The sequence below is a fragment of the Oncorhynchus masou genome, chromosome 28, assembly GCF_036934945.1.
Source record: "Oncorhynchus masou masou isolate Uvic2021 chromosome 28, UVic_Omas_1.1, whole genome shotgun sequence".
In the NCBI taxonomy this organism is placed as follows: domain Eukaryota; kingdom Metazoa; phylum Chordata; class Actinopteri; order Salmoniformes; family Salmonidae; genus Oncorhynchus; species Oncorhynchus masou.
In genome coordinates, this window is record NC_088239.1 from 52328717 (window position 1) to 52351107 (window position 22391).

General features: G+C 43.1%; 1 protein-coding gene across 1 annotated transcript; it reads left to right on the forward strand.

Moving 5' to 3' along the window:
* The first annotated feature begins 87 nt into the window (after positions 1-87).
* LOC135517866 (protein phosphatase PTC7 homolog) lies at positions 88-21275 on the forward strand. The gene is made up of 6 exons (XM_064942539.1): positions 88-669; positions 14613-14792; positions 16199-16397; positions 17766-17889; positions 18005-18134; positions 18296-21275. The coding sequence occupies exons 1-6, from the start codon at positions 468-470 to the stop codon at positions 18352-18354; spliced, it is 894 nt and encodes a 297-aa protein (XP_064798611.1). The 5' UTR covers positions 88-467; the 3' UTR covers positions 18355-21275.
* The last annotated feature ends 1116 nt before the right edge of the window (positions 21276-22391 follow it).

Below are 22391 nucleotides of genomic sequence, written 5' to 3' on the forward strand. Positions count from 1 at the left end.
TTGCTGCGGAGAGCAGGGAGAGCCTGCATTTGCGTGCGCATTAGTTGTGACGTCGGGCAAACGAATCACAAGACTGGAGGACCAGTATTGAGCTGTGTTTCGGGTGTATTTGTGTGTGACTGTGGAAACATGTTGGCAAGGATGGTGTACACCGGAGGACCCGTGTCAATGAAATCCACCAAAACTTAAAGAACCAGTGCAAATTGTGCAATTTCCCTATACCCTATAAAGAATTGGACAAACGCCGGCGACCAGTTTTACGATTGTGTTATCGGTCTACTGACTCGTGCGTTTTATTCAGTGGCAGAATTATCCAAAACGAATGTTGGAAGAATAGTCTCCAAAAGTAGACACGGGACGTCGAAAGTGGAGAGAAGGTCTCGGCAGGTAGAGACGGCCGCTCGCACACGGGACGTCGAAAGTGGAGAGAAGGTCTCGGCAGGTAGAGACGGCCGCTCGCTCTTGGAATGTTATCCGTACTCTCCTATGGTAGACTGGTTGCGAGGGCTGTCCTTGGCGGACTCTCTCAAACTGATGGTCGGGACTACAGTCTGGTCACCGCTAGCTGCGGATTTGGGAAAGACTTTCGTAAGGGGATCTTGAAGAAAGGGATGTGTTACGGGGATGACGCTTGTTTCATTGCCCGGCATAGGTCGGCTGATGTCTTGGGTAAGTATTTTAATACTCCGTTTATCTGTTTGGTGAAGACACCGTTGAAGTAGCCAAGCAGTCGTGGATGTTAACAAAATACACTTAAATATGCTAAGTTTTTGGGGGGGATAATAGCATTTTTCAGATTTGACCTTCATGTAGCCTAGCACTTGTCACCCACAGTCATGTCACGAAAACAAAAGGGGGTATTCCCTACCCTTTTCCGGACTGAACCTCTGTCTTAAGTTGGCCCCGTTTTACAATACTTCTACGGTACAGCTGTGGTTTGTAGGACTATACGCGACCGAGAAACATTGCGGCGCCTGGAGTTGCCAAACATGTATACTTTGTTGAAGCAAAAAAATGTATACTTTGTTGAGTAATTGTAACGACCTTTCACCTAGAAGTCTGGAAAAGCCCCCCCAGTGCTACTAGTGGCGATAATGTGAACATGTAGGCTACATAAAGTAATACTATGTATACACCATCTATTTTATCAGCGTGACAAAATGTGGATGTTGAATTTAGAAATAGTGTAACATTTGCTACTAATTGTTCGGATATTCGATGCACATAACAATTGGATCGTTGCGCAAGCGTTACACTAAATGTATTATTATGCTATTATGACAATTTCAGGAGAAGTGAATATATCTTAATATTCATTAGCTATCAGTTGTTGTGGATTTTACAAGTATTTCACGAACGCTTAGGAGGAACTGTCCCGTGCTTTTTAAAGGTCAGAACGGTTGAGCATGGAGGCAGCCATGTTGCCAGGACAATTTCACGTTTCGTGCTCCATTCACAACCAAGTGGGAAGTTGGTAATTACCGGATGGAGGCATTCACGTGCTTTGAACTCGTTGAGAACGCCGATTGGCTAATGGCCAACAAGCTGTGTCAACCATAAACTAAAAATACAGCTATCATGCTCCCTCTGGGCACAGACGTTAATTCAACGTTGGTTCAACGTAATTTGATTTAAATGACGCGGAAACAACGTTGTTTCAACCAGTGTGTGGCAAGTGTTTTTGGAAACAAATTCGTGTTCAAAAACCACATTAATAGAGATGTTTATAAATAATGTTTTGTTGCATTTAACTGCCGAAAAGGTTGTTATCAAGGTCATTAGTAGGTGAGATCAGCATATGGAAGGAGTCACAGCTCAGGGATGATTTTCCCACTAGTAATAATTACCAGTTGGAGGGGCATTCAAGTGGATTTTTCCCAGTCGTACATGGTAAATACCACCTTCCCATTTGGTTATGAACACAGCTTCATAGATGCATGGGGAAGTGCATTTGTCCTTACATCAACCACCATGCCTTGTCATTTTACCAATTCATTCATTGGATCAAAAGTGTCTATTTGGAACCCATTGAAATTACTCAATTAAATCACGAGAATGCAACGCATTTGCACAATAGTAAGAATGGACAAATATCAACCAACACTTAATTTGAGAAGATTAGGCATATGCTTCTCGGTGTTGAGCCTTTTGTTACTTGCAGAAAAACACATGCCACGTGGTTGAGCTGGGGGGGATGAACAACTAACTGGCAGTTTTATGGATGACATTTATATCTCTAACACTCTTATTGTACATCATTGAATAGATTTGGGGTTAGGCTAATTCGTCTTAGCTTGGTTTAAAGATGCACAAATCACTCTGCCATTTCCTGGTTGCTAAAATTCTAGTAGTTCGCCTAGTTTCAGTTTGACAAAACATGTGTAGTTTAGAGAATCATTGTACCATATAAAAACCGCTGTGAAAATATATATTTCACAAAACCAAACATTCTGTATTTTCAGCTGTTTATAGCCTTTGTACAAAACTGAAAATAAAAGATAGAACAGATCTACCGCTTCTTAGACTTGCTTTCAATGAGAATGACAAATATATAACTCACATTTCTATGTGAATTGTCGGGTCAACCAAAAAGTTACATATTGCCGCTTTAAGTTGCCCTGTTTTGATAAGATGTAGGCCTAACCAATGTTTTCTCCAAAAAAATCCATTTACTGAGCAAATTTCAGGTCTGCTGAACGCGAACTTGAATGTTGTGAAAATCCTGTGCAATTTACGACGTGTGTTTCCTGTGAACACTGAGGCTGTTCCTGCTTTAATTTACTGTTTTAAGTGGCCAAGTAGGCTACTGTGGCTATTTGATCATAATGTAAGCCTACCAGAGTGGCCAAAAATAAAAACAATAGCCAAAATGCATCGCTTAACATGGAAATAGCTGTTCTATCATTCAGCATACAGTAGCAGCCAATGTGTGGTGTTCAATGTAGTCCTACATTCCATGAGCCCAGAACTACACGGCAGGACCTGGTCAGTCACCTGAAGAGAGCTGGGACCACAGTCTCAAAGAAAACCATTAGTAACACACTACGCCGTAATGGATTAAAATCGTGCAGCGCACGCAAGGTCCCCCTGCTCAAGCCAGTGCATGTCCAGGCCCGTCTGAAGTTTGCCAATGACCATCTGGATGATCCAGAGGAGGAATGGGAGAAGGTCATGTGGTCTGATGAGACAAAAATAGAGCTTTTTGGTCTAAACTCCACTCGCCGTGTTTGGAGGAAGAAGAAGGATGATACAACCCCAAGAACACCATCCCAACCGTGAAGCATGGAGGTGGGAACATCATTCTTTGTGGATGCTTTTCTGCAAAGGGGACAGGACGACTGCACCGTATTGAGGGGAGAATGGATGGGGCCATGTATCGTGAGATCTTGGCCAACAACCTCCTTCTCTCAGTAAGAGCGTTGAAGATGGGTCGTGGCTGGGTCTCCCAGCATGACAACGACCCGAAACACACAGCCAGGGCAACAAAGGAGTGACTCCGTAAGAAGCATCTCAAGGTCCTGGAGTGGCCTAGCCAGTCTTCAGACCTGAACCCAATAGAAAATCTTTGGAGGGAGCTGAAAGTCCGTATTGCCCAACGAGAGCCCCGAAACCTGAAGGATCTGGAGAAGGTCTGTATAGAGGAGTGGGCCAAAATCCCTGCTGCAGTGTGTGCAAACCTGGTCAAGAACTACAGGAAACGTATGATCTCTGTAATTGCAAACAAAGGTTTCTGTACCAAATATTAAGTTCTGCTTTTCTGATGTATCAAATACTTGTCTTGCAATAAAATTCTAACTATTTACTTAAAAATCATACAATGTGATTTTCTGGATCACATTTTGTAGATTCTGTCTCTCACAGTTAGTGTACCTATGATAAAAAATTACAAACCTCTACATGCTTTGTAAGTAGGAAAACTTGCAAAATCGGCAGTGTATGAAATACTTGTTCTCCCCACTGTAATTGTGGTATTTTTCATTTATTTTCGCTCCAGGGGAGTTCGCTCAGTAATGTCATTGGTTGATCGAGCCTGCTGTCTGATCAAAAACTTAATGGTGCCATGATTTGTAGGGAATTATTGTGGCCTTTGTGTTTCGTCGATTGCACAATCACATTAGTATAGAGTATATATAGTTGTCCTTGTTCAATAGAGCCAATGGACTTGACTCAACAATATTCCTACAGTGCGTTCTGCAAAGTATTCAGATCCCTTGACTTTACAGCCTTATATAAAATATTTTCTCCTCAATCTACACACAATACCCCATAATGGCAAAGCCATAACAGGATTGTGGAAATTTTTGCAAATGTATTATTTACATAAGTATTCAGACCCTTTGCTATGAGACTCAAAATTGAGCTCAGGTGCATCCTATTTCCATTGATCATCTTTGAGATGTTTCTACAACTTGATTAGCGTCCATCTGTGGTAAATTGATTGGACATGATATGGAAAGGCACACACACCTGTCTATACAAGGTCCCGCAGTTGACAGTGCATGTCAGAAAAAACCAAGCCATGAGGTCAAAGGAATTGTCCGTAGAGCTCAGAGAAAGGATTGTGTCGAGGCACAGATCTGGGGAAAGGTACCAAAAGATGTCTGCAGCATTGAAGGTCTTTAAGAACACGGTGGTCTCCATCATTCTTCAATGGAAGAAGTTTAGAACCACCAAGACTCTTCCTAGAGCTGGCTGCCCGGCTAAACTGAGCAATTTGGGGAGAAGGACCTTGGTCAGGGAGGTGACCAATAAACCGAGGATCACTCTGACCGAGCTCCAGAGTTCCTCTGTGGAGACTGGACAACCTTCCAGGACAACCATCTCTGCAGCACTCCACCAATCAGGCCTTAATGGTAGAGTGGCCAGATGGAAGCCACTCCTCAGTAAAAGACACATGACAACCCGCTTGGAGTTTTCCAAAAGGTACTTAAAGGACTCTCAGACCATGAAAAACCAGATTCTCTGGAATGATGAAACCAAGATTGAACACTTTGGCCTGAATGCAAAGCACCACTTCTGGAGGAAACCTTTCACCATCCCTACGGTGGTCCCTGCTAGGGCTGTGGTGGCCATGAGATTATGACAGCCGGTGATTGTCATTCAAATAACTGCTGGTTTATCTGTAATTTACCATTAATTAACAAACACTTTAAGCATCGCCGGCTTCCATGCATAGCCTACAAGACACGGATGAGGACCTTTGGAACATCTACATTTAAAAATAGTCTGATACATTCATTTTAATATAGTCTACACCATCACAATAAATCCATTTATTTTAGGCAGGTTTCCGAAGACCAGGAGAGCATATTCTGAGTCGTCCTTATGATAGGCTCTAATCTGGCTATGCCATATCGCTGTGGGCTACACTAGTTAATTTAGCAGTTAAAATGTGCATATAATTCTTGTGGCATTATTTAAAATGATTGTATACTAAAAACAATACGATAGTTCATAGCTGAATAAAATGTAAAGAATATTTTTCCCAAAACAAATTGAGTGCGCACACATATTCTGTGATGAGCGGTTAAGGAAGAAACAGGTCATCCTATATTTTTGGTTTAGAGTTATTTATGCAACTTTAGTTGTGATATAGCCTAAGTTTGTATGTTTGGATTTCTAATGCATTCTAAAGCTGCATCATGATTTGAAAAATTCTAATGAAAGGGAAGCGCTCTGCTGTTTCTTGCGCAGGCTGCAAACACTTCATCAGTCTCTCATTCACAATTTGACAAACACTTGATATGCCGCCACAGTATTCTCAGTTTAAACTGGTCTTTACATATAGCCTACTAATATACAGTACCAGTCGAAAGTTGGGACACCTACTCATTCCAGGGTTTTTTTCTTTTTACTATTTTCTACATTGTCAAATAATAGTGTTGGCATCAACTATGAAATAACACACATGGAATCATGTTGTAACCAAAAAAGTGTTAAACAACTTAGTAGCCACCCTTTGCCTTGATGACAGCGTTGCACACTCTTGGCATTCTCTCAACCAGCTTCATGAGGTAGTCACCTGGAATGCATTTCAATCAACAGGTGTGCCTTGTCAAAAGTTAATTAGTGGAATTTTAGCCAATCACCTGTTGTGACAAGGTCCGGGTCGTATACAGAAGATAGCCCTATGGACCAAGTCCATATTACGGCAAGAACTGCTCAAATAAGCAAAGAGAAACAACAGTCCATCATTACTTTAAGACATGAAGGTCAATACGGAAAATTAAGAACTTTGAAAGTTTCTTCAAGTGCAGTTGCAAAAACCATCAAGCACTATGATGAAACTGGCTCTCATGAGGACCTCAACAGGAAAGGATGACCCAGAGTTACCTCTGCTGCAGAGGATAAGTTCATTAGAGTTACCAGCCTCAGAAATTGTGGCTCAAATAAATGCTTCACAGAGTTCAAGTAACAGACACATCGCAACATTAACTGTTCATAGGAGACTGCGTAAATCAGGCCTTCATGGTCGAATTGCTGCAAAGAAACCACTACTAAAGGAGACCAATAATAAGAAGAGACTTGCTTGTGCCATGAAACACGAGATATGGACATTAGACTGGTGGAAATCTGTCATTTTGGTTTGATGAGTACAAATTTATGGTTCCAACCACCTGGTCTTTGTGAGACGGAGAGTGGGTGAACGGATTATCTCGGCATGTGTGGTTCCCACCGTGAAGGATGGAGATGTAGGAGTGCTTTACTTGTGACACTCTCAGTGATTTTATGTACAATTCAAGGCACACTTAACCAGGAATGCTACCACAGCAACCTGCAGCAATACGCCACCCCATCTGGTGTGTGCTATCATTTGTTTTTCAACAGGACAATAACCCAAAACACACCTCCAGGCTGTTTAAGGGCTATTTGACCAAGAAGGAGAGTGGTGGCCTCTACAATCACCTGACCTCATCCCAATGGAGATGGTTGAGTTGGACCACAGTATGAAGTGCTCAGCATATGTGGGAACTCCTTCAAGACTGTTGAAAAAGCATTCCTCATGAAGCTGAGGAGAATGCCAAGAGTGTACAAAGCTTTAAATGCAAAGGGTGGCTACTTTGATGAATCTGAAATATATTTTGATTTGTGTAGCACTTATGGTTACTACATGATTCCATGTGTTTTATTTAATAGATTGGATGTTTTCACCATTTACACCCAATACCAAATAATGACGCTGCACATCTATTTTCAAGTCTCTCCACAGATGTTCGATCGGGTTCAAGTCCGAGCTCTGGCTGGGCCATTCAAGGACATTCCCGAGAGACTTGTCCCGAAGCCACTCCTGTGTTGTCTCGGCTGTGTGCTTAGGGTTCTTGTCCTGTTGGAAGGTGAACCTTCACCCCAGTCTGAGGTCCTGAGCGCTCTGGAGCAGGTTTTAATCAAGGATCTCTCTGTACTTTGCTTCTTTATCTTTACCTCAATCCTGATTCGACACCTAGTCCCTACCTCTGAAAATCATCCCCACAGCATGACGCTGCCACCACCGAGCTTCACCGTAGAGATGGTGCCAGGTTTCCTCCAGATGTAACACTTAGCATTCAGGCCAAAGAGTTCAATCTTGGTTTCATCAGACCAGAGCATCTTGTTTTTCATGGTCTGAGATTTCTCGGTTTGGCTGGGCGGCCAGCTCTAGGAAGTCTTGGCGGTTCCAAACTTATTCCATTTTAAGAATGGAGGCCACGGTGTTCTTGGACCTTCAATGCTGCAGAAATATTTTGGTACCCTTCCCCAGTTCTATGCCTCGAAACAATCCTGTCTTGGAGCTCTACGGACAATTCCTTTGACCTCGTGGCTTGGTTTCTGCTCTGACATGCACTGTCAACTGTGGGACCTTTATATACAGATGTGTGTGCCTTTCCAAATCAATTTAATTTATCACAGGTGGACTCCAATCAAGCTGTAGAAACATCTCAAGAATGATCAAAGGGTCTGAATACTTATGTAAATAAGGTATTTCAGTTTATTCATTATTTTTTGCTAAAATTTCTAATCCTGTTTTAGATTTGTCATTATGGGGTATTGTGTGTAGATTTATGGGGAAAATGTTTTATTTAATCCATTTTAGAATAAGGCTGTAACGTAACTGTGGAAAAAGTCAAGGGGTCTGAATACTTTCCCAAATGCACCGTATAAAAAGTTGAGAAATACATATAGTAGGCCTAGCCTATAGAAAGCTCAAGCGATCCTATTTTCATCAACTGTTTTCTCATGCAAGCAATTGCATATCCTATAGAAATGTTGTGCCACAGGATCACTTATTTTATTTCATGCATCAACCAGCGATGAGGAACTGGCTCTCGCTGCGCAATAGATTATCCTATTCCGCTCAAACTCTGAATGACAGAGCTCTCATGAATTGTTTGCGTTGATTTTTGATTTGATTTTCATTCATTTCAGAGTGATTAGAGGGACAATAGAGCGCAGAGTACTGGCCATGACCAACAGGCTGTTAGCAAGTTTGGTATTCTACTGATGACCATCAGAGGCATCAGAGCACAGTTTTGGAGAAGCTTAGTTACCGTGACTCAACGGTCACATGGAATTTGACTGTGGTCATGACTCCTGACTGCAGGTGTAGCGGTAATACGGTCACCGTAACAGCCCTAGTCACTGCATACCCCATGGATCGTGTGTGTGTGAGAGAGACTATCAAAGTTTCAACGCACATATGGATAGAGCGGTGCTGAAAAGGAAGGCAAATGACAAACAAGTTGTTTTGCTGTGGGAAGTTGGCTAGCAATATAAGCTCTCTTTTAACACAAGGTGGTGGTGTTCAGTGTAAGTTCGTGATTGATTTTGCCATAATGAGGCTTGCTAGTACCGCTACTAGCCTAGATGAGCTAGCTAGCTTTGTTTACTATACCCAAAACGTACTATAGCCCAACGTTATAGCTATTAGCTAATTCTTCCCAAAGGGTCGTTACAGCTGCAATTCAGACAAAAACATGTTCTTATCATCACAAGTGTATATACAATTGAAGTCGGAAGTTTACATATACTTAGGTTGGAGTCATCATTTTGGCATGTCAGTTAGGACATCTACTTTGTGCATGACACAAGTAATTTTTCCAACAATTGTTTACAGATAGATTATTTCACTGTATCACAATTCCAGTGGGTCAGAAGTTTATATACACTAAGTTGACTGTGCCTTTAAACAGCTTGGAAAATTCCAGAAAATTATGTCATGGCTTTAGACACTTCTAATAAGCTAATTGACATCATTTGAGTCAATTGAAGGTGTACCTGTGGATGTATTTCAAGGCCTACCTTCAACCTCAGTGCCTCTTTGCTTGACATCATGGGGGAATCAAAAGAAATCAGCCAATACTTCAGAAAAACAATTGTAGAACTCCACAAGTCTGGTTCATCCTTAGGAACAATTTCCAAACGCCTGAAGGTACCATGTTCATCTTTCCAAACAATAGTTTGCAAGTATAAACACCATGGGATCATGCAGTCGTCATCCCGTTCAGGAAGAAGACTCGTTCTGTCTTCTTCCTGAGCGGGATGAACGTACTTTTGGAGCGAAACGTGCAAATCAATCCCAGAACAACAGCAAAGGACCTTGTGAAGATGCTGGAGGAAACCAGTACAATGTATCTATATCCACAGTAAAACGAGTCCTATATTGACATATCCTGAAAGGCCGCTAAGCAAGAAAGAAGCCACTGCTCCAAAACCGCCATGAAAAAGCCAGACTACAGTTTGCAACTGCACATGGGGACAAAGATCGTACTTTTTGGATAAATTAAACAAAAATGGAACTGTTTGGTCATAATGACCATCGTTATGTTTGGAGGAAAAAGGGGGAGCCGAAGAACACCACAACCGTGAAGCACAGGGGTGGCAGCATCATGTTGTGGGGGTGCTTTGCTGCAGGAGGGACTGGTGCACTTCACAGAATAGATGGCATCATGAGGAGGAAAATGATGTGGATATATTTAAGCAACATCTCAAGACATCAGTCAGGAAGTTAAAGCTTGGTCGCAAATGGGTCTTCCAAATGGACAATGACCCCAAGCATACTTCCAAAGTAAGGCAATGTTGCATAACGACAACAAAGTCAAGGTACTGGTGGCCATCACAAAGCCCTGACCTCAATCCTACAGACATTTTGTGGGCAGAACTGAAAAAGCCTTTGCGAGCAAGGAGGCCTTACAAACCTGACTCAGTTACACCAGCTCTGTCAGGAGGAATGGGCCAAAATTCACCCAACATATTGTGGGAAGCTTGTGGAAGGCTACCTGAAACATGTGACCCAAGTTAAACAATTTAAAGGCAGTGCTGTTGTGGGAGCAGCTTGACCGTATGGTACTTAAGAAGTGCCCATCTAGCCAATCCAACTTGTGGGAGGTGCTTCAGGAAGCATGGGGTGAAATCTCTTCTGATTACCCCAACAAATTGACAACTAGAATGCCAACGGTTTGCAAGGCTGTAATTGCTGCAAATGAAGGATTCTTTGACGAAAGCAAAGTTTGAAGGACACTTATTTAAATTTAAAAGAACATTATTTATAACCTTGTCAACGTCTTGACTATATTTCCTATTAATTTTTCACGGAAAACAAGGACATTTCTAAGTGACCCCAAACTTTTGAACGGTAGTGTATATGTCATACATTACTGTTCCTTCATACTGCTGTGTAAACTCACCTCTGTTTCCGGAGCAAATAAACTGTCTTGAATACAAGCCATGTCTACTTATTTGCTACATTGACTGACTAATCGGTTTTATTTGAAACATATTTACTTGTCATCAAGTGGAAAATGTGTTATTATATATCAACTCCTTGCATCTTTTATTTTAGCAATAAGATTGTATCTAGTTACTTCCAAATACATTTATTGAATATCACAATGAATTGATCCAGAAGTTGAAGTCACCACTTTATTGGTTTCTGATGCTGCTGGAATCATTTAGACACTTGTCAGTATACTTGTAAAACATATTGTATGAAACATTTGATTAAACTCCATATGTAAAGGATCGAACAATATCTATACTACAATGCAGTTGTGATCATATTAAGCATTCTATATTATACTACAACATCAGTCAAACTGTTCCAGGCAGGGTCCTGAATGTTCTTCTCCCCCCCCCCCCCCCAGCCGCCCCCATCAATAAACACTCAAACAAGGTACTATATCCACCCATCCCCCTCGTGTCAATATATCATGCGTACTAACTAGAGGTCGACCGATTTTAATCAGAATGGCTGATTTAATTAGGGCCGATTTCAAGTTTTTATAACAATCGGAAATCGGTATTTTTGGGCGCCATTTAAATTATTATTATTTTTTAAATTTAACACCTTTTTATTTCATCTTTATTTGACTCGGCAAGTCAGATAAGAACACATTCTTATTTTCAATGACGGCCTAGGAACGGTGGGTTAACTGCCTCGTTCAGGGGCAGAAAGACAGACTTTCACCTTGTCAGCTCGGGGGATCTAATCTTGCAACCTTACAGTTAACTTGTCCAAAACAATAACGACCTGCCTTCTCCATACTATAATATATTCCCTGTGAATCTGGTGATGTTAAGAGAAATTATACTGAACAAAAATATAAATGCAACATGCAACAATTTCATTGAATTTAAAGAGTTACAGTTCATATGAGGAACTCAGTCAGTTAATCCATGGATTTCACATGACTGGGAATACAGTTGGACCTACTGCCAAATTTTTTAAAACAACGTTGGAGGCGGATTATGGTAAAGAAATTAACATTCAATTCTCTGGCAACAGCTCTGGTGGACATTCCTGCATTCATCATGACAATGGCACACTCCCTCAACTTGAGATCTGTGGCGTGTGTGTGTGTGTGTGTGTGTGTGTGTGTGAGACAACTGCACATTTTAGTGGCCTTCTATTGTCCCCGTCACAAGGTGCACCTGTGTAATGATCATGCTGTTTAATATTTTTCTTAATATCCCACACCTATCAGGTGGATGAATTATCTTGGCAAATGAGAAATGCTGACTAACAGATGTAAACTCATTTGTGCACAAATTGAGAAAAATACGCCTTGTGTATGACATTTCAGTCATCTTTTATTTCAGCTCATGAAACATGGGTCCAACACTTTACATGTTGCATTTATATATTTTTTCAGTATATGAAAGTGTGTTTTAGGCACCAACAAACAGCGTTGCATAGCTAGCAGAGGGGGCTCTCCTTTTATGGGCCCTCACTGTGGAATCTTGAATTTATGTGTGTCTGTTTGTATGGAGTAGTTGGCTGGATGTCCTTTTTTTCCCTGGAAACCTGTCCTCTGGTACTGGGCTCTCTGTGAAGGAGAGAGCGAGAGGGAGGGGGAAGCTTATCGAAGTATGCAGTGTGTGTTCATGGCTTCTTTCTTCTTCTCTGCCCTCTCCCTCCTTTTACCTAAGGTATTCCACCCTGCAGCACTGCAAAGAATGTGAATCTTTGTGAAATATTATTCTCACCTTCTCTCTCTGACTGAGTCAGCTCCACAAAGACTGAAAGTTTTGTTATTGAGCAGCAGACCAAGCCCATCTGAGGGAGAACAGGGCCCAGTAGAACTGGTCTTTTGGGGCTGTGCAAGGAGGAGTGACGACACTGCAGTGCGCACTGATGCCAGGCCCTTTCTGTCAGTCTGTGTGGCTCAGTTGACCCAGTCTCCAGATTGATACTGATGTAACACCAGACCTGAGACCAGCCAAGTTCAAAGGTCAACAGTGTCCGTCATGCTGCCAAATCCCCAAATTACTCTTAAGCACTGAAGCTAAGTAGACCACAAGACGTATCACTATTAACCTACTCCATGGTGCTTATCAGACTGTCTCTCAGGCTCAGGGAGGGGCAGAGTAGGCTCCCAGGAAGAGGATGTGGTGTCCAGGGAGGCCCTTACCCTGGTAGCAGCACTGGCTGTAATGGGAAACCGCAATGTGTGGTTAATCGTATCGTGAGGCTTCAAGGTTATGTGGGCACCGGTCATACCTCCACCTTGTGGCCTACATTGAGAATGTTGTTGCAGCCCTGACTATTGCCTCATGGCCTACAACCAGTTTAAAAGGGAGAGTCTTAGGGATGTTATTTTCCGAGTCATTTTGTTTTTGTGTACTGTGTTCTAGAGATGCTTAACCGGCAGGTCACATGGCTGTAAATCAAGGAAGGGGCCCCTTAGTTCTCCTTTTAGGCCAATTTTAATCAAGTGGCTTGATTCTATTTATTTATATTGTCAGTCTCGTACCTTTTGGGCCATCAGTAGTGATGGCTTGTTGCTATGTACCATTGCTTGGTGTTGTTTAAGGATCGGCCATTTCTCTTTTTTTGCTGTAGTTGAGGGTTGACACAGACTGTGCTGAGAGAGAGAGAACCCTTTTGTGCAGGGTTTATGGAGTGGACAACGTTGGTGTTATTACAGCTTTGATAGTAGAAAATGACTAGGGCAATACTGTTCCCGTGGAATTGCATACAGCGTACTTTCTCTGTCCATCGCCGTTGTACTATACTGGGAAGCCAAAATGTTCCCAAACTGGAGATTTAAATGATGGAGAATCCTCCTGGTTTAGAGACCCCACCACTCTCCATTTTACAGAACTAGTTCCTGTCTGCTTGTCACAAAAGGACTGTTTGAAATGCACCAATTTAAGATTAGAATTTTGATTACAACAATGCGCTTAGGCTCTAGTTTTTTCAGTTAAGATTTACTCCAGGCAGACAATGTAGTGTATAGCCTATAGGCCTAGTGTTTACATTTGTTTGTATTTTACCCCCTTTACACTTTTTGATCTTCACTCATCGCTGCAACTCCCCAACGGTGCTCGGGAAAGGCGAAGGTGGAGTCATGCATCCTCCGAAACGTGACCCGCCTAACCGCGCTCCTTAACACCCGCCGGCTTAACCGGGAAGCCAGCTGCACCAATGTGTCGGAGGAAACCCCGTTCAACTGGCAATGAGCCAGGTAAAGCCCCCCCCCCCCCAGACAAACCCTCCTCTAACCTGAACGACACTGGGCCAATTGTGGGAATAAACCCGGGTCTGTAGGTATGCTGCGACGCAGTGCCATAGGCCCCTCGGGAGGCCCTAGGCCTAGCGTTTTAATTAGAAGTATTCTTTTAACGTATAAATTCGGGTTCACATTCCGGACCGATCCGAGGTCCCTGTTCTGAACGTTTTGGTATGAGTAAGTGTACTGTTACACCTATAGTGGTTAGCTGTCTTGGAGGTATTTAGTGTTGTGTGCACTTAGCTAGCTGCCATCCCATAGACTACATTGCGTATGAAGTGTGACTGTCTCATTCGTGGATGTATGGAGAAAATTACCTTTTATTTTTTTGTCACTCCTGTTGGCTCCCCGCGTGGGGGTGCATGCTTTCTGATGTGCTCAAAGTTAAGTTGTCGGAAACTGACAAGCATTGCGATTCTACAAGGAGAAATAGTAGATTAGTCACTACCGGGTCGGCACACAGCACTTACCGCTTTTGTTCTAGCAAGAGAACGAACGGCCTCCCACTGTGATAAGTACCTATCGGCAGGGAGATTCTTGGTGTGTTTTTATGCTTTACTGTGGAATTGCCCATAACCATTCACTGTTCTGATACTTAATACACTTATTTTTCTCTGTGTGTCTCAGGTGTGGCGGATGGTGTAGGTGGATGGAGGGACTACGGGGTGGACCCGTCCCAGTTCTCTGCCACTCTGATGAGGACATGTGAGCGACTGGTGAAGGAGGGCCGCTTCACCCCCAGCAGCCCTGTGGGCATCCTCACCTCTGGCTACTATGAGCTCCTACAAAACAAAGTACCCCTGCTTGGTGAGTACACATACTACATTCTCACTCACAATATAATGCATATGGGGGGGACAGGTGAGTAATACAGACTAGAGGTCGAACGATTATTCGGCATGGCCGATTTCAAATTTTCATAACAATCGGTAATCTGGAAATCCTTGTCTCATCGCGCACCAGCAACTCCTGTGGCGGGCTGGGCACAGTGCGCGCTAACCAAGGTTGCCAGGTGCACGGTGTTTCCTCCGACACATTGGTGCGGCTGGCTTCCCGGGTTGGATGGCGCTGTGTTAAGAAGCAGTGCGGCTTGGTTGGGTTGTGTATCGGAGGACGCATGACTTTCAACCTTTGTCTCTCCCGAGCCCGTACGGGAGTTGTAGCGATGAGACAAGATAGTAGCTACTAAACAATTGGATACCACGAAATTGGGGAGAAAAAGGGGCAAAAAAAATTGACAAAAAAATAATAATAATAATTCAGTGTTGTAATTGACATTATTACAAATATATGTAAAAGTCACCCGATTTTTAATTGGTCGACATCTAATACACACACAGTGTAATGCATGTGGAGGGACAGGACAGGCCAACTAACACATGCCTGCTGAGCTGCACTATCAATCCATCCAAAAATATCATTATAACAAAGCTTTCCTCCCTAATAATGTGGCCCTAATTTAAAAAATGATCCGCTCCCCAAGTAAAATAGAGTAAGGTTAAAGGTACTGTTTTTTTTGTGTTTTTTTTTAACTTCCCTGTGTTCTAATTCTAAAGGTGCTGGAGATCATTCTTTGATTATGAACTGGACCTTGGAACTGAAATGGTGCTGTCCTTCAGTCTGTCACCACCAAGTTCCAAGGTCCAGTTCCACAGAGGTCATTGGGACAAACACCTGACCAAGTCTCTAGCCCCTCCCCTCCTCAGTTACCATTTCGGTCCATTTCAGAGCACCTGAAAGGTCAGTGGAAGGAACAGTTACTGACGCTGCTCACGGGTCCACATGTTTTTTAATGGCACTGGTGTGTAAAAACTTGACAGACTGAGGCCACATTTTTCAACTGATACCCGACACCACAGGCAAGGCTGCCTGCTCTGAGACACTACAGTTCACCAAGTTACACGATGTTTGCCTATGAAAAGTGACCTGCTTCTTATTTTAGGATAGTGTGATAGCAGCTAAAGCCAAGGTCTGTGCTTGACCGTCCCTTCTGAAGGACAGTGGTAGATAGAAGCTGCATAGTGGGGACAGGGAAGGACATCTGTTTTTAGTCTGTGCCAGACTGACTGGTCCAGCATGTGATCTCACACACCCCTTCCCTGCTGTACCGGATAACCCCACTTTTTTTTAACAAGTAGAAATGGATATCAGGTGATGGCTAACCACCATATGTTGGTATATTCCCTCTCTTCTGCCCCTCTCCACTTCCCCAGGTAGCAGCACAGCATGTATTGTGGTCCTGGACCGAAGGAGCCACCAACTGCACACGTGTAATCTAGGGGACTCTGGTTTCCTCGTGGTGCGAGCGGGAGAGGTGGTGCACCGCTCCGATGAACAGCAGCACTACTTCAACACCCCTTTCCAGCTGTCCATCGCTCCCCCAGGGGCAGAGGGAGTGGTACTCAGTGACAGGTCAGTCTCCTCCACCTCCTTCTCTGACCCTCCACCTGGTCTCAAATTCTCATTCGTATTGAGAACTGGCTTTATGGCCCCGCCATAGACTTTAAAATGACTTAACACCAAATCAAAACTGTGTAGAATGTTATTCTGTTTCTTGACTGTGTCCAGCTTGCTAAAGCTAGACAGTCGGGAGAGCATTCGAAATTCCAACACATATAGATAGTTTACTATTTTGGGCTAATTTTGATGGTGAGGAAAGATAACACATTTTCAGTGAGGTCCGCTGGACCTCGTGGAAGACCGATTCCGTAACCGCCTGGGGGGAAAATGAGTTTGACCATCCCTGCTTTAGACGATAGACCTGGAGCAAATGACAGGTTGTCATTGGAAGTAAGGTTAAAATCATATCTAGAATTTCCCTTCTCGTCAGTTCACAGAAGGATTTGAAAGGAACGGTGGCTCGATAACGAATAAGCTTTGTCCTCATTCTGGGACTGTATTATTGGCTCAATAACAGCCATGTGACGCTGTGCCCTTGTTTAGTTAGTTTAGGCCAAACAACAGCCCACCCTCCAATAGCCCTCAAGCCATTTTCAGCCTGGCCTGGAGATCACGTGAGCTCCTAGGTGCTGGCAGGGTATGTTTTCCTTCTCTCTTTTTTTATTGAGGGGCCATGTGACAGCAACCAACCCCTTACTTCAGCTGTTCTGCCAACAGTGTGTAGTGCCTGGACCCATGCCAGACACGCGCTCGCACACACACAGGCCAGTAGCAGACAGGGGGCGGACCCGCCAGACCCCTTTCTGCTGGGCTTGTTCTTTTTCTCTCTCCGGAAATCTCTGGGAAAAATAGGGATTATTTTGAGCTCCTCCATGTGTTTCTCCATTTAAATGAGACCTTTATTGTTTTATATTGCAGTCCGCACTCTCCTATAACGATCGCATTAACACGCAAACTTGCACAATGTTACTTTATGCTTCCATGCATACGTACTTCTCAGCAGACACACGCTCTCACTTGTTCACATTTGCTCTCTGTCTTTCTGGTATGGAAGGGGTTTAATTAGGGGCAATTCCACAGTTTCAAGGGCAGAGGATTACGTCCGGCTCCCCTACCCTGTCTGGGAGCCAGAGATCATGCTGTGCCTGGCGGGCGGGTGGGTGGGTGGGGCTGGAGCAGGGCAGGCTGCACTGTGTGCCAGGAGGAATCGGCTGTCTTATTACCCAGCCATTATATCCCTCTGAGGCACAGTCACCTTTTGACCAGATTCCTCCTGATCATGTTTGTGAGGATCATGTGTACTGTCTATCTGGTAGCAGCTCTCTGGTGCCCTCTGGCTGGCCCTGATTTAATAGTGCTGTCCTGTGTTCTCCTCCCCAGCCCTGAGGCCGCTGATAGCGCCTCCTTCGATGTCCAGCTGGGTGACATCATCCTGACCGCCTCGGATGGCCTCTTCGACAACATGCCCGACTACATGATCCTGCAAGAGCTCAAAAAGCTCAAGGTAACACGTCGCAGTGCCTCCTAGCTGCTTTCACACCTACCTAAATCTACACATTCACCTTAGTAAATACCTGCACACATTTCTTTGTCCTAATGCTAATGCTTGTATTTCTCAGAGCGCCAACTATGACAGCATCCAGCAGACGGCACAGAGCATTGCAAAGCAAGCACACGAACTGGCCTATGACCCCAACTACATGTCCCCTTTCGCTCAGTTTGCCTGTGACAATGGCCTGAATGTAAGAGGTACGCATCAGGTTCTTGGGAAGTCCTTTACGTCCCTAATAACACCTCCAGCTCCACTGTATTTTTACGCCCACCGTCAGCTTGCAGATTGGGTTATTCAAGGTTGACTTTGATCTCTGGAAAGCCAATTGACATGTTCTCTGTTGTCTTGTGTCCTGCAGGGGGGAAGCCTGATGACATTACAGTGCTGCTGTCCATTGTGGCAGAATACACAGACTAAGTGTGTGTGATGCTTATTGGATCCGTTTACTTCCCGCCAATCAAGTCTTCCACCTGCCTCCTTCTCAAGTGCACTGGTTCCTGTCGGACGGACTGCAGCCCCCCCCCCCCCCCCATATCCCCTCACTGACCTTCCTATCTCACCGCCACAACATGGAACACAAACTCCTCACCACAGAATGTAGCTCGATCTGTATTCTTCCATTTTGTTTTGGTACTGTATTAGTGAGAGTACGCAGACAGCTAAGACTTTCTCGTGTTAATTGTGATGCACACAGTGTAGAACAGCACACTGCTTTCTTCCCATTCTCTCATATCTTATTTCAAAACATCACTTAATTGGGACTGAGATCGAAGTGCAGTCCTGAATGCAGGGGGGGTTGCTTTTGCGGGGAGGGACCCGATACGGGGATAGAGTTGGGCTTGGTCACCTTGAAACAAGCAGTGGTATTATAAGTAAAGTAATCCATGGTTTGTGGTTGTTAGGGAGATTTGAGTGTCTGTGTTGTAAATGTCGTAGCTGCGTGATGATCTGTTCCAAGGCTTCTATGTGTGTGGCTGGATACTAAGACTGGGGAATTGAGCGGGACTGTGTTGTTGTGGGCTTTAGAGAGGGTTGTGACTTGTAATAAGAAAGGATGTAGATACAGTATGAGTTTGGTGTTGTTGTCTTGGACTTGTATGAAGGGGTAGCTGGCCAGTACCATTTACTAGTGCCTCTAGCAGGGATTTCTCCAGAGTGCCACCTATAGGCTAGTCTGAAATGTCACCACATTGAGGTTACTGAAAAGTTCTGTCAGTGCACACAGCCGCATGGATTTGTAAATATTGTGTGTTGTGAAACAAGGCAGTGTGTCTTCACTTTGATGCTGATAAGGATGCAAAGGATGATCATTTTGCTTTGTGACAGATGTGTACGAACGAGCATTCACAGTCTATTAAGGTAAATATTCTCAATCCCTCCCTTCCGTGGCCCGAAAGAACCACGACATTGACATGGACACGTTTGACCCGGTAGTAGTGTCAGAACTATGACAGCATGTCTACGTGGCATGTCTTTGTCGACGTGTGTGCACTAAGTGGGTGTAGGTTCTTGTTTGAAATATCTTTGCTGTTGATACGTGTTAACTTGCAAAGCTAATGCTAGCATCTGGGAATGCTTTCAACCGTACCAATAGGGCAGGTATGAATTATATATATATATATATATAAAAAAACAAAGATTTATTTTTATAACTTTAATGTTATTAGTTTGAGAGCCATGATGTGACGGTTGAAATGTGTCATCCAACATATGGATTCACCGTATGATTCTTTTGTGACGCCTTATATAGCTCCATGGATGGCAAATATGAATCATACCATCTTACTACTCAGTAGGAATCATACCATCTTACTACTCAGTAGGAATCATACCATCTTACTACTCAGTAGGAATCATGTGTGGTGGGTGTGTCATCTCTAAAAATATTTTTTCTAGATTTGTTCTGTCTCCCAATAATGATTTACTTGCTGCTTTTATTTTGTCAGTTCAATGTGTTTGACTGTACATTATTTATGTGAATGGTGTGTGCGCCATTTTGTTATTTTTGATCATCCTGTACTGGTCTTGGCATGCTGTTGGTTTTTCTGCATAATAGCAGAATACACACACCTCTCTTCATTGTTAGCCAGTGTTTGCTCTGTTATGATTATGAAGCCAGTGCACCAAAGAGGAGTATTCACTATCTTTGCCCCATTGATTTCATCTGGGTTTGGAGTAAAACATGCATGTCTCTGTATTTTCACATTGAGAGCATATCTGTCAATCCGTTTGACAGGTAATCTGTCATTTTGCTTGTGGGGAATGATGCCCAATTGTATTTTCGGTGCAAAACAGTGAGAAGACCACTGAGATGTTTTTATTTGTGCCTAAAATGCAATGTGACCAGAACAGGGGCTTGGTTGTATCGGCATCTCTAGTTCTATGTGACAGGTAGTCTGTGAGCAACAAACTACAATGCAGGCTTTTGAATCCTTAAAGAAACCAAAGAAGGAGAGCCAGACTTCACAAGCATGACCAGGGTACAGTTTCTAATCTAAAAATCTGCAGTCAGGCTAACATGGTGTAATGGAGACCAATGAAGTTGTCACTATTTATCATCTTGCTTAGTTTTGCATAAAAATAATTTGAAAGACCATCAAGCAACCATACAGGCAAGATCAATGGGTACAATTAAATGTATGTTTGTGTACTAAATACTATTTCAATTTGGTTTAAGTTAATTTTCTGTAGCCTTTGACTTCATTTCATGAATATCGTTTGTCCTATGCATTCTGTATTTGCATGACAAGCTGTCTTTGTCCCAGCTATTTGAACTACTGGAATTTGCTTACCTGCAAAGGTGCCACTGTCGCTCACAGCTTGCCTCGCCTCCAAATGTCTGATCAACTCCCCTTAATTTAAAGGGTTCCTTCAAACACTTAAAACATGCACCGACGTTCATTGGTCATTCTCATATTTCCAGTTTGCTCTTTCCGACAATCTGTGGGGGTGCACTGTGTTAATGAATAATTACCTGATCTGATTTTGAGATAGTCAACGTCTATGGTTTAAGGAGACACTGTGTTGAAGCAGGAAGGGCGATGCAGGTTGAAGTGCTTTTTATTGATGATGGTGAGCACCGATTCCGCCTTAACAAATAGATGTATCTTGTATGTTGCTCAATGTCATTTAAGTCCCTCTAATTCTGTCCACGCTCTTGACAGTTTTTCAATGGTGCTTCTGCTGTCAAGATGAGGTCTGTGTGTTTTTCTCTAAGCAATGTTTGTGAGTATGAAAGCTACATGTGTGTGCGCAGTGTAAAAATGCAGGACTAGGTTCTGTAAATGTGTTTTCAAAGTTGAAAAATATTTAAATAAAGAATATAGTATTTATACTAAGATGCATGCCTCTTGCGTTTTTGTGACTATGCATTGAGTAAAGGCTTAAACTGGAATTTCATCAAACCATCGCAAGACTGCATTTATCTTTTATCACATAATACCTAGTTTTTATACAGTATTGCATTCCCCCTGTGTTATATGAAACCATCATTTAAAAAGGCCACAATATGGACAGCTGTTGATTGCAGCCTTCACTGTGATGGCATTGCCTCTGACAATTTTCACTAGCAGTGTGAAACGTTGCCTAGCTTGCAGATTAACTTGCCCTGTTGAGGTCAGTTCTGTATAGCTGGGATATTTTTCACATGTATTCATGGGAAGGTACTTGATTAGTTTGCCTTAGTCATGGTCAAATGCTGGTCACCTTCCCAACCCATCAGGGATCGCATGACTGTCAATCAATCAGCAATGTTCTTGAATGCCTCCCAAGCATTCATCAAAGGACTTTGGTATAATGTAAGAGCTAACCTGACCATCATCTTTGTGATGATCTTCCCTCACGTGGAAGACGGCTTATCAAAACCCAAAGCCACTGGTCCGGATTAGTCACCATTTTATTTTGGTTTCATGTTTGTTTTTTTGCAATTATGCGTCCAACCAATGAACCCACAGTTTGAGTGAGAGGATTAAGGCAGGGAAAAACCCTCAATTACTGCAAATAAGGCTGACCTCATTTCCCCGCAGGTCTTAAGAAGCTTTCCCCATCTTTGCGAATCCACCAGATTTCTAGAGTTCTGAATGAAACAGATTGGACCCTGTTGTTACAAAAGACAATACAATTCCTGTGTATTTCCCACATACAGTTAACTTTGTGCAAATACATTCATGAGCATTGGCAATGTGTCTGAGTGTGCGTGAGGCAAAGATTGTGATTTTTTTATTTGTGTGTTCCTGCAGCAGCATGTGACTGAACATGAGGGTGAGAATGAGATGGAAGGATGCCGAAGGGAAGGAACTGAAATCTGCCCCGTGGGTGAATGTATAACACTAAATCATTCCCCAGAGCAGCGGTTCCCAAACTTTTTATAGTCCCGTACGCCTTCAAACATTCAACCTCCAGCTGCGTATCCCCTCTAGCACCAGGGTCAGCGTACTCTAGCATGTTGTTTTTTG

Bases quoted from the DNA above. Each gene is read 5' to 3' on its own strand.
- LOC135517866 (XM_064942539.1), top strand. From the start codon at position 468: ATGTTATCCGTACTCTCCTATGGTAGACTGGTTGCGAGGGCTGTCCTT. The intron at 670-14,612 runs GTAAGTATTTTA...TGTGTGTCTCAG, and splicing joins TAGGTCGGCTGATGTCTTGG to GTGTGGCGGATGGTGTAGGT. The intron at 17,890-18,004 runs GTAACACGTCGC...TGTATTTCTCAG, and splicing joins AAGAGCTCAAAAAGCTCAAG to AGCGCCAACTATGACAGCAT.